We start from the raw sequence: 12,742 nt of genomic DNA on the forward strand, positions 1-12,742 counted from the left end.
AACAAAAACTGCAGTATTAATCAGAAAGAACTGCAGTACTACTAAAACGGACTAAAACTGCAAAAAAACAAACAAACAGGAAGGACGAGCAGAAGGTAACAACAGTAAAAAAAAAATCCTTCCTGCCACAGATACCTCACCACTACTATTAATACTGTATAATACTGTTATCGCATATAGAATTTATTGTCCTAATTTACTAGTCCTACAGTGTTTGTTCACCACCACCGAACATGAATATTACTCGTACAGATTGTGAACAGTGAGATGAATCAAATTTTAAAAAGAACAGATGGAGAGATGGGAGCAGAGTCGCTCCATGGATCCCCCACCACTGATGCTGGACCTGCAGTATGCTGGGCTAGGGGAACCTTTAGATGTAGGTTCTGCACCTAACCCAACCGGGACGTGGTGATTTGTAACAGGCCCTGAGACAGTGGACCTGGCCATTCTGCAGGCAATAAACAGCAGTAGGTAATTGAGACATGCTGCTGCAGTTTGGATCCAGAAATGTTTGATGCCATAAACTCACTGCATCTTCCAAATTGTCAGTGTTGATTCTCTTGGTCAGAATTATTCATGTTCTCTTTGTCACTGTTCTTACCCAATGAAACAATGCTTCGTCTCAGTTCTGGTTCCTTGTGGCCTTAGTCTGAGCTACCCGTGGCCTCCGGAAGGGACCTCTCTATTTTTAGGCCTGTGCGTCCATCGCTCATCTTTTCTGCCTGGTTTAGTCTTTTCAAGCCTCCTCTCCATCCCTGGAGAGCGGAGAAGGAGCAGGGCAACGCTGATTGGTCAGACTGAGCTATGTTGGAAGCTGCAAATGTTGGGAAACCATCAAACTATTGCATGTATAGATGGAGACACTGCTGGCGACGGGCTGGTACCTTCATCAAAGAACCCAAGTGAACCAACCTCCAGATGTTTATAGGCAAAGAGTAGCTGTCAACCAGCCACCCACAACAAGCTTTCAGCCCTATCACGTGATCTTCCCCAGATGAGCTTTTAAATATCACATTAGTCATGATGCTGTTGATTGTGACTGAGGCCAAAGCTCCAATGGGCTAAAGTTCAAGTCACCAGTAATAAAACAAAAGTCATGGAGACGTCAGAACCCGACATAGGACCTGATGTCATAGAAGCATGAAATGACACATTGCCGTGTCAGTGTTAGACTAATGGGCTGAGGCCCAGTTGGTCCAACAAGCTTCACACCTTATACATGCCAGATGCAAGAAATGTCTGGGTTGACTTGCAGTTACAGTTTTATTAGCACCACTGCAGTTTTACATTTCACAATGTGATGAATTTACATGAACAAACTGACCTGTAACAGAGCCCAGAGCTTTAGTATCAGATTTGTTACAGCATCAGATCTAGGAGGACAACAAAGGTCAAGGCCAGAGCCCAAAGCAGATAAACAGCAGTGGTCAGACAGAGTCTAAGAGCCCAGGGACATACAAAGATGATAGCTACAACATAAGACAGAGGGAGCCAAAAACGGTTCAGGAGTGGCTTCACCACCAGAGACCTCCACTGGAGCCTCACTGTGACGGCGCAGTGCTCATCTGAGCTGCTCGCCTTAAGGATGTTGGTTTTGGTGAAAAATGTACTAAAGCAGAAAACCTCAACTTTAAACTAGACTTCAGAGCTTAGCTGTGACTCATTGACTCTGAAGTCTAACGATCCAAAGTCCCAAACAGCACCACATCCCAGACTTTTAGAGTTCAATCTAAAATTAAAACTACTGGTTCTAAACTTTAAAAGGTTAAAGTACAAAGTCCATAGTCACTAGAATCAAGTGTCCAGAGTTCAGAATCTTAAGGCCACACTCCAGAATTTACCATCCAGGCCCAGATACAGTCTATCATTAATGTTCTCCGGGGTTCTGGACTGGTTCTGGACTCAGTTTTCGTGCCTCAGCAATGAGTCTTTTGACACCAACCATCCATTGGCTGACTTCAGTCACATGATCAACCATTAGAGAGCGATGGATCTCATCAGCAGAATCCCAGTGACCCGACTGCAGCTCTGACAGACAGGTGGACAAACAGAACATTAGAGAGCAGGTCCACAAGGCAAAGAGACAGACAGGTGTTTGTGTGTGTAAAGACAAATTACCTCGAGCCAGAGTGTCCATACGTCTCCTGACTGGCAGACTGAGTTTACCCGTAATCCAACTGACCTCCAAGAGGCGGAGTCTCTTTGACACATCATTACAAATCTGGTCCTATACACAAGTCAAAGTTCATAGTCAAGAGTCTACATTATTTTACCTGTACTTTTACCCACTATTTTAAGTTGGCAGTATATTGAAACTAACGACCATAATCAAGTTTGTCCAAGTCAAGAGTGCAAGACCTTACACAAGAGTCTAGAGACTAAAGTCCAGATAGAGCAGTGCTTAGAATCTAAATTCTTATATCAAAGTACATTTTTCAATGTCTATGATATAAAGTTTAGATGAAGGTTATAGCCACATGATGAGTTAAAACAATTTACTGACTATTGTAACCTAAAGGTCTAATCTAGAGAAATGTAGCAAACTCAGACTCACTCTAACGGTCTGTCTGCAGGCTGCCAAAGCTTGGTCCAGGATCATCATTACATCCTCCACATAAGGCTCAGTCTCTGATTGGCTGCTGTTGGAACCTCTGGAGCTTTCCATTGGTCCCAAAGTTGGAGGGAGCATAGCCATGGATCCAGGTGGAGGGCGGTCTGTAAGGTGTTTGCTGTCAGTCTTGTTTCTCATTTAATGGGTTTTGAAAAGTTTTTTGCTACTTGCCTGCAGGAGGAGGTGGTGGGGCTACACCGCGTGGGGGAGGGGCCAGAGGGTCAGAAGAGGGTGGGATTAAGGATGGGGCTTCAACATCTGAAGACCAATCAGACCCAAGATATTCGGAGAAAGTGATTCAGTCTGATTTTTCGATTAAAATCAAATTATTTTTAAAAGGTCCAAAACACTCTGGCTTTTTCTTTCTGAATATGACATTAATAAATCAGTTTTAAAAAGGAAAATTAACTGATCAAAAAACACAAGGGCACATTACATTGGACTCAAAATGTGCTGAACCTGAACAACAAAGAATGAAGGTGTGGTTTTGTGAAAATCCTTTATTAAAAGACTACATTCTCTACTTTGTAATACACAGCCAAACCAGCGTCTGTAAATGTTTTCAGGGCCCAAACCGGACCAAAAACCTAAAGTAATGTTTTTGACAGTTAATGGGTTCGTTAAGCAGCTGTGCTGGGTCTTAGCTGGTTATTAGGTTGCAACAAAAGTAAGACTTGGTACCAGGAGAAACATGATGGTCCAAGGAACGCTGGGACGTGGACGGTCCCAGGTGTTGGTATGGGTCTTCCTACCTGAGACTGGTGGAGCCGCTCTCTTGTTTAGGAGGCTCCTCTTTGGCCCACGGGCCATCTGAAGGCCGTAGGAGAACTGAGGGGGGTCGTTCCAGCCCCGCTCCTGGTTACCTGAACCAGAACCACACACGATTTAGGGAACGGCAGAGGACGATGCGTCCAAACGGCCACGTAACCAGTTATGACACAAAAAAAGAAGACGAAGCAAACGCTTCGCAGCCGCGAGACGCAACTGCGACGTCTTCACCAGATTCTAGTGCCTTCGTTACATGTTGAATTCCCAAGTTTCAGGAAACGACCAAATTACAGATACGTTTACAACGGATTTTCTTATTATTAGTTAATTGTTAGCTATTATTTCATCAGTGTGCATGAAAACATCTTCACTTTTCAGTCTAGCTCTTACTTTGTAGTGAATTAGTTATTTAGCAGCCGAACAAACCTCGACCTAGGCGGACGAGAACCCGCGTTTAAAGAAAGTGCGACTTCACACAACGTAACCAAAGGCAGCCAAAATAAGAGCCAAAGTTGGTTCGCTTCATCAGAACCGGCGGCAGGATCTCACCGGGTTTGATATACATGTCCTCCATATTGGACCGCGCCGCGTCGAACAGCTTTTGTTTCCGGTGACGAAACTAAACGAACGGCTTAGTTAGAGCTAAAGGGGCATTAACAGTGTCGAAAAAGTCTAGTTTCAAAGACGAATCAGGTGAACAGACACAGAAAGTCCTCGACTACACAGTGTTAACTAATGTTAACCTGTTTACTTTTAGCGGCTGGAGTCCGCGTCAACCTCAACACACTAAATCAAATGAGTTAGCTTCCGATTAGTTTTCAAAATAAGAGTATGATTTCCAATTGCGTGTTTTTGTTTTGATATTTTATTTTTTAAGTATGTGAGCATAATTCATGTTCGTTCCCAGTAAAAGGATTCAACTGAACATCCAATCAGTAGATCCAGTTTGGCAGTAGAACGTATATCTATATGCGCAGGCGCAAAACTTGCTGCAGCGCGCTTCGATCGCTCTGTCTTACCGTCTTGTATTTTTCCTTACTTTTTACCTACTGAATGTGATTTTCTTTAATTAGTATGACTATTTAAGGTTCACCCTCTCTGATCAGGTGGTTCGAAAGAGTTTTGTGTCCGTTTTTTCGCCTGGATTTTTAGTTTCCCTCATCTGTAATTCCGGTGCGCTGGAGACCAGACGACAAGCGAACTTTGATTACGTGACATCAGCTGATCTCACTAAGATCGGACGAAAAATACTTGTCTCCACCAGAGTCGTCAAGCTTCCCCGAACAAATAAAGAGGAAAACGAGGGGATGCAGAAGAGGCTAAAAGGTTAGTGGAGGGAATAAAGACGAAGAAAGGCGCTGTGCAAAGAGAAGGTGAGAAGGTTCAAGCAGTTTTTCCTTTTGCTGATTATGGGCAACGTGAGGTCACTGGACAATAAAATGGACGAACTGACAGCTCTAGTGAGAGAGGAGAGTCTTTGCTGAGTGCAGTTTCATATGTTTCACGGAGACCTGGCTGCATGACGTCATCACAGACTCCAGCGTTAACATTGACGGGTTCAAGTGCGATCCTTACTTCCGGTCATAGATTCATCAGCTGTTTGCAATAGTCAATCAAGTCAGGGTATTTAACACAGTACTCACCTCAGACCTCTGCCAGATTGTCGCGAGTTACCGCCACTTTCCAGCGTTGTTTTTGTATGAACTCTAGCATGTGGGTCTGCTTTGTCAAGCCACCTGACAGAGGCTCTCTGTGAACCTCATGGGAAGGACATTAATGGACTGACAGATTGTGTGGACACCCATGTACCTGATAAAATGTTTCACTGCTTTCCTAACAACAAACCAGGGGTCACTTGTGACATCAAAGCCACCCTGAAAGAAAAGAAGAAAGCGTTCAGGTCCGGGGACAGGGAGGCAGCTAGGAGAGTTCAGAGAGAGCTGTCAGTCAAAATCAGGGAGGGGAAGGAGGCCTACAGGAGTAAACTGGACTACAGACTTCAGAACAACACCAGGGAAGTGGGGAGGGGCATGAGGACCATCACTGGCTACACGTCCAGCAGCCAGGTGACCGAGGGGTCCGTGGACAACAACTTAATAACTTCCTAATAGATTTCAGGTTGGGCCTTTAAACCCCCACTGCCCACAATAGGCCCCCCTTCACATCACCCAAAGGGCTCATCCACCCCCACCTCACACACATTCATAGCAGATCAGGTGAGAAAGGAGCAGAACAAGCTTCATCCATCAAAGGCTGCAGGACCTGATGGAATCCACCCAAGGGTGCTAAAAGTCTGTGCTCCCCAGCTGTGTGGTGTCCTCCAACACATCTTCAACCTGAGCCTGCAGCTGGAGAGAGTTCCTCTTGAGTGGAAAAAGTCATGGATCGTGCCAGTGAATAAGACGCCACGTCCCAGAGTCCTCAACGACTACAGACCCGTCGCTCTGACCTCTCACATCATGAAGGCTGGACATTCTCTGGTCTGGTGACGTCTCCGAGTACCAGGGAGTGGTGGACAGCTTCGGACTGGTGTGGACAGACCCACCTCTGACTAAACATCAACAAAACTAAGGAGCTGGTGATAGACTTTAGAAGATCTGTGAGTTCTATGAGTCTTTGGTGGCCAGTGTTCTACGCTGTGGTCTGTGGAGCAGCAGCATGAATGTAGCAGACAGTAACAGACTGGACAAATGATCAGGAGGGCGGATTCTGTTCTGGGGGTGGAGCTGGACCCCCTACATGCTGTAGCTGAGAGGAGGATGCTGGTCCAACTCCTCTCTATAGACAACACCTCCACCCCCCACACAGTGTGTGGCTGGACAGAGGAGCACCTTCAGCCAGAGGCTGATCAGTATTAGGTGCTCCACACAACGCCACTGGAGATCCAGATGGGATTAATAAAGTTTTTCGAATCTGTGTATGTGTATATACACTAAACAAAAAAAGAAATGCAACACTTTTGTTTTTGCCCCCATTTTTTCTGAGATGAACTTGAAGATAATTTTCTACATACACAAAATATTGTAACAAAATCTCTATCAATATCAAATATTTCTGTCAATCTGTGATAGAGACCACTTCTCCTTTGTCTGGAAAATCCATCCCACCTTACAGGTGTGCCATATCATGATGCTGATCAGACAGCATGATTATTGCACAGGTGCACCTTAGACTGACCACAATAAACAGCCACTCTGAAATGCAAAGATTGGTGTTTTGTGGGGTCTGGGGACTCAGTATATGGTGTGACCACCATTTGCCTCATGCAGTGCAACACCACACCTTAGAGAGTTGATCAGGTTATCGATTATGGCCTGTGGAATGTTGGTACTGGCTGTTTGAAGTGTCTGGATATTGACAGGAACTGGAACACGCTGTCGTATATGCCCATCCAGAGCATCCCAAACATGCTTAACGGGTGATATGTCCGGTGAGTATGCTGGCCATGCAAGAACTGGGATGTTTTTAGTTTCCAAGAACTGTGTACAGATCCTTGCAACATGTGGTTGTGCATGTTGGGGGACCTCATCTGTATAATCTGTTATTAACACAATTATTATTGAAGCTCCCTGATCATACAGCTTTTCACTCTGAAGAATATTGGACTTCAATGTCTCAGTAAGGTCTCTGTAAATTTTCATTCCATAAAACCCTTTAGATCGTCCACACTGCCCCTGTCAATATGTGGTTCTCACTCCCCATCAGCAAACGCTGTGTTTTCTGGGCGTGTCGCAAGCGAAGCTGCTCACCACACCTCTGTGCGGAAGCGCATACCTTTTTTTTTTTTTTTTTTTTTTAAATTGGCTCCATGGATACGAGCCACCGTACGGTTAGGATACAATAGGTGGCAGTAGTGCGACATTGAGAATGCAATCCACCGCAATCCTCCACAGAAGAAGACCCGCTACAGGACTGCACAACATTAGCCAGCTGATTCGTAGCGTAGTTAGAGATGGCGAAATCGAAGCCTCGTGAATCACTGAGCAACTATGACGCAGTTGGGCTGAAATCGACACATTGCTCGACACCATCATGACACAGTCAGAACAACGCCATCTGCTGGTTGTGTGTGAGAACTGCATCAGAGCAGACTGACCATCAAACCCTCGCTGATACGTGGTTGTTCAGGATCACAGTCCATGTTTTATTGTCAAATAAAACTTACTTAATCAAAGGTGTGTAATTGTGTTTCTCTGTGAATAATAATATATCAGTACCCTTAATATGGTAAATATTTTAGTCCGATTATTAGAGCTGTATTTGTTCTTCTGCAACCCTGTTTATTACTACATTGAGGAGACATGTTTGTGAGTTAGTTAAAGACTTTTATTTTTCCACAGAACATGACTTTAATTACATTCTCAACACCTCTCCAGCTTTGGAGAAGAGCCGTTTGCACGGCACTGATGTCTGACTAATAAAGATATCATATTGGAATTGCGACTTGTCAAAATGTAGTTTTAGTCTTTAATTACATTTTGAACTTGACATAAAAACATTAAATCTATCTGTAATGTGAAACGTGTCTATCTTATAGATCATCTCCAGACTGCTTGCCACGTTTATAAAGCTCTGCCATATTAAAACAACCGTCCGTTCATACTGCACTTAAACCGCTCGGCAGTCACGTGACGTATCGACGCCTCTCGCTCTCATTGGTCACGTGATTCGAAACGTGCTCGAGATTCTGCTTGACGACACTTCCGCTTCAAAAGATCGACGCTGAGTCGAGCGGAAGGTCTCGAGTTGGACATCTCTAAGCGTAGTAGAACCTACGATCCCGAATCTGACCCTGAAGCTGAAGAGGAGGCTGTTGAAGTCACCACATTTCGGCTGATGCAAGATGTGTCTCATTGGTAATGTCGCATTTACTTCAATTTAATTGATTTATGTAATTTGACTGTACTGTAAACTGTAAAGTGACTAGCGGTTGCTAATGCTTATGCTAAATGGCCTCTGCCACTAGAATATTCACAACACGACTTACCTGGAAAACTCTCGCTAATAGAAAACACTACTTTAGCTTACATTATACAAATAAATAAGTTTGAGAGCATAGCTGAAATAATATACATTTTACATTTACACATTTCACTGTTTTTGCCTTACTTGTGCTGCTGCTCTGACAATTTTATTTAAAAAATGTGCATTAATATTTAGAGCAATCACTGCATGACCTTCCTGGGAACAAAAAGCATTGGTTCAAATTCTATATTCACCTGATGTATTTTTACTGCTTTTAATTATGTCTTTTGACCAATCTTGATAAATCTGACAGTAATATGTCTCTGTGTCTGAAGTTGTTACAGGTATCCAGTCTACAGAGGCTAGTGAGCTGGTGCTGAGGATTCCTGGGTTGAAGAATCTGAGTTGCCATCTCTTCATGCTTTCATTCAGTGAAATACGTTATAGTTATAGAAGTCTGGGGGTTTAAAGACAGAAGCTTTTGCAGGACCTTGCAGATGAAATGCTTGATGGAAATAGGGTAAACAGTCCATGTCCTGGGTAGGGGGTACACTTGGTTATGTTGGAGATTTGTTTCTCCAGCAGGACAGGTATAGTTGTAAATAGATGACCAGGGGCCCGTTTCAAGAAGGTGGTTTTGTGGAAACTCTGAGTTTGTTAACCCCGAAATGAGGAAAACTCAGAGTTTTCGGTTTCAGAAAGCGGGGTTACTTAAACCCGTAAAGCGGGGTACGTTTAAACCCGTTTCAAGAAGCGAGGTAATCGAAACTCAGAGTCAGTTACTATGGAAACTTACTCTGTGAACCAAACCTGGTCGGGAGCAGGTTTAATTCGGGAAATCCAGAGTTTCCTTCAGTCTCCGCCCCTTTTTAAAGTGAACAGTGTTTAAATACCTCATTTAATCTTTCAGTGCATTCATAGATTTCACCTGTTTCCTTCGCGCAGAGACCAAAATGTCCGTTTCTAGAGGATCCTGTAGATGAGGACGCTGTATTAATTCACACGTCATTGAATTTACGCCGCAAAAGGATTTTGACGCCACAAGTTAATTTTCTGTCATAACGCCGTGCATATTTATTTGAGCGGTACCGTTTTTCTCGAGACTCCATACATATATTAATAATCTTATTCACCCATACGTCAAACACATCACCCACCGTGGCCGTGCTTTTACATCCGAACAGATTCTTTGTGTTGCGTTACGTTTTTTTGCAAACGGTAGTTTTCTTTATAACATTGGAGATGCTGAGCACATTAGTGAAGCCACTGTGTGTAGAAAAGTTTGACCTCAAGCGCTTTCCTTGACACAAACTCCTTAAAGCCATTAAAGAGGAGTTTCACAGGATTGCAGATATGTGGTAATTTTTTTTTTCATTGAGGCTAATCTGAAAAATGATGATCAGTTAATAATATCTTGCTGTGATCTGAAATAAACTGATAAATGTGCAGGTTCACTGACTACTCTACTCTAATGGTCACTGTAACTGATGTATCATTGTTTACATCACCAAGATCATATGTGATGCTGCACATATCATAAACGTGAACTCATGAATATATCGTGAGTCAACCCTAAATAACAGCCTGCACTGGGGTAAGTACATGTATATCCTATACACTTATTTCAAAGCATGCGCTCCACACTCACAGGAACACTTCTATGCAGCACGAAAGTAATGTGAACTTTCTTCTAGGAGAGATTGACAGCTTTCTGCTGGAGATAGGGGTCACCCATGCCAGCCCACACTACTGACCCCTCACCCAGAACCTGAAGCAGGCCCCCAGCAGCGCTTTGTCACTGCAGAACAAGAGCCCGGGTGGAAATGACAATAGGCCTGTTGAAAGCATGTCTTCAGTGCCTACGTCACCTCAGGGAAACACCTGAGAGGCCTGTGACATTAATGTGGCATGTGTTGTTCTCCACATTATTGCAATTATTAAAAGGGGAGCAACACCCTGCCCTACAAATACAAGACCCTGAGGAAGACTCCTTCCATCATGGTAATCTGCAGAGTGGATGGACAGATTTGCTTTAATGTCTTAATCAACCATCACCACCAATAAAAGAAACTGAATAGATGTAAATCATAATTTATTTGGTTTTCTTCATTTCCTACAAATACAAAGGCAATTGTTAGAGTTTATGATTCTTCCAATAATTCATACAGTTCACCTTTAACTATACACTCACCTCCAGCTTGTGTTTGGGAATTTTAATTTCTAGATCTGGCCTTTCAATCTTGTGGTACAAGTGTGATATTTCCTTGAGATTTAGTTTATACAACTCAATAACCGGTAACTTAAAATACAGAAGATTTAGAGTTACATGACATCTTGAAATGACATGTTCCTCATTACTCTTACAGAATTGAACTCTGGCATTTACTGAACATCACTGAACTGTGTGCATCTGTGCAGCAGAATGTGACTGACCTCCTCCTGCTGTTCTTCCACACTCTGAGGCAGAGTGTGCAGATAATAAAGTCACTGTGGTGGAAATTTTCCATAAAGAAGTAGATGAGAGAGAGTTGTCCTTTTTGTGCGATTTATTGAAATAATAAAGAAAATAAAAATAATGGGGAAAGCAAATCAAAAGAAAAGAAAACCAGCTGGGGAGATCAGTGCACACACCACGGAGGTATAATGCAAAGAGCCCACGATCCTCAAGTTGCTTCTGCCTTTTAACCTTTTTCCCTGGACCTGGTGGAATCTCCTTATCACACTGTGGGTGAAGATGTTCATATTACACAGGGAATAAACAAGGCTACAGCCTTGGGTCTGGTGAGGCATCAGACAGAAAGGAGCCAGAGCCCAGGGTTAAAAGGCAGACTCAGGCCATGAACAATCGGTCACCTTGAGAGGGAGATAGATTGTCTGTCTGAGAATGTTCAGTTCTGGGTCTAATCAACAAGTACAGAATGCATGGTCACTATGCAGAGTCAGAAATGAACACAAGAAGCATTAAAGTACAATTTTTCCATTACATTTCCCCCCTTTTGATTACACATTAATCAAACATTAAAACAGTAAAAATTGTCAATCGTGGCATTCATTCTATAGTAATAAAGCATTCTTTAAAAATGAATTAAATGTATTGCTTATAAAAATGTAAATGGCGTAGGGATAAAAAGCTTGTGAGCTGTTTTTGTGGGTAGTTATACTAGAATAACCCTTGTGTATGAGCTTTGGAAAGACAGGGACATAAGCCTATAATCAATCAGATCACGTTCAGTCAAGCAAAAATAGGAAGAGGGTTATATGTTGATTTAAACTATTGTGGCGTCAGTCTCTGTGTCACTACCATCATCATCGGAGTCATCTTTGTGGTCCTCGTTGTCAACATCATCCTCTACTGAGTCAGCATCAGAACCAATGAGTGAATCGGTATCTGGATTCCTGAATGTAGTGCATTGTGTCATTTGGTACGAAAGCGCCGCTGATATCGCGCGCATGATGAGACCCCTGATCAGAGGAATAACACAACAACCAAGCAACATGATCACGGCCATGAAGATGATAAGCGAGACTATTGCCGACATAAAAACTGATTTCCATTTTCCAAAAGTTTGGTCTAGCCAGCGCCAAGGGGACGGACCTACGCCGGAGTTTCTAGCCCATTCGTCTCTAAGACTCTCAAGGCCCTCGATAGCCTTTGTCACAGTGCCATTAGAATCAGTGTTGTTGGGGATAAAAGTACAGCACGCTTCTCCAAACATAACGCAGACACCTCCTTTCTCCGCTAGCAACATGTCCAGGGCCATTCTATTCTGCCAAGTCATCTGAGACGTAGGAGCCAGCTGCCCGGACATGCCTCTCATACCACCCGCAGTTTTGTTGATGAAACGCTGTTGATTGTAATAAAGGTAGTTGATCCAGGCCGAATTCTTGTTAACCTCTATTATGGGGCCCATAAAGGGTATAGCACTCGTCCACCCCGCCGCATGCTCGTTGCGAGCCTTAAACTCCTCCGGCACTCCTCGTGGTACGCCTATTGCATCTATGTAAAGGTCAGGATCCAAGGAACCTCCTGGAGCCCTGCGTCTGGTGCGTGAGTGTTTCTGTGGAGCTGAGGGCAAAAGGTGTATTCCCCCTGTGAGGAACACTACCTGAGTACAGGTGCCGGTCCAATTGGTTGGTAAGGTGGCCCTGGGGTGATCCCCACAGAGCCACCACATGTCGGACAAGGGCTTCCTTTGCTGGACTAAGTCGGTGGAGGATGGGGCAATGTGTGAGACATTATTGATCCTATATGTATATGAGGGTAAAGGGGCAGCATCGGTGTGAGTTGGAATCGCAAACCGGATCACATGGTCTTCAGGGTTAAGTCCGTGTGCGTTGGAGACGTCCCACGTCAGGTGACAATTGGGAAAGTGGCCTACATCTATTCCTCCGTCG

General features: G+C 43.7%; 1 protein-coding gene and 1 long non-coding RNA gene across 5 annotated transcripts; one reads left to right on the forward strand and one right to left on the reverse strand.

Annotated features, from left to right (window-relative positions):
• Positions 1–49: 49 nt before the first annotated feature.
• On the reverse strand, positions 50–4,196 carry sra1 (steroid receptor RNA activator 1). 4 transcript variants are annotated; one of them, XM_055514714.1, is made up of 7 exons: positions 3,932–4,196; positions 3,367–3,477; positions 2,786–2,872; positions 2,558–2,718; positions 2,122–2,230; positions 1,946–2,031; positions 50–758 (listed from the first exon to the last, which is right to left on the reverse strand). In XM_055514714.1, the coding sequence occupies exons 1-7, from the start codon at positions 3,954–3,956 to the stop codon at positions 648–650; spliced, it is 690 nt and encodes a 229-aa protein (XP_055370689.1). In that variant the 5' UTR covers positions 3,957–4,196; the 3' UTR covers positions 50–647. The 4 variants fall into 4 exon arrangements, with proteins under 4 accessions (XP_055370689.1, XP_029028524.2, XP_029028523.2 ...); XM_029172691.3 differs by having other exon boundaries at positions 3,809–3,948; XM_029172690.3 differs by lacking the exon at positions 3,932–4,196 and adding an exon at positions 3,773–3,921.
• A 3,718-nt stretch (positions 4,197–7,914) lies between these two features.
• On the forward strand, positions 7,915–10,438 carry LOC129605142 (uncharacterized). Its single transcript, XR_008696695.1, has 2 exons — positions 7,915–8,238; positions 8,683–10,438. It is a non-coding gene; the product is annotated as an uncharacterized LOC129605142 (long non-coding RNA).
• Positions 10,439–12,742: the final 2,304 nt, after the last annotated feature.

This window comes from Betta splendens, chromosome 14 (assembly GCF_900634795.4).
Source record: "Betta splendens chromosome 14, fBetSpl5.4, whole genome shotgun sequence".
Taxonomy (NCBI): Eukaryota; Metazoa; Chordata; class Actinopteri; order Anabantiformes; family Osphronemidae; genus Betta; species Betta splendens.

Bases quoted from the DNA above. Each gene is read 5' to 3' on its own strand.
- sra1 (XM_055514714.1), bottom strand. From the start codon at position 3,956: ATGGAGGACATGTATATCAAACCCG. The intron at 2,719-2,785 runs GCAAGTAGCAAA...AACACCTTACAG, and splicing joins CCCACCACCTCCTCCTGCAG to ACCGCCCTCCACCTGGATCC. The intron at 2,231-2,557 runs GTGAGTCTGAGT...ACTTGTGTATAG, and splicing joins CCTGCAGACAGACCGTTAGA to GACCAGATTTGTAATGATGT.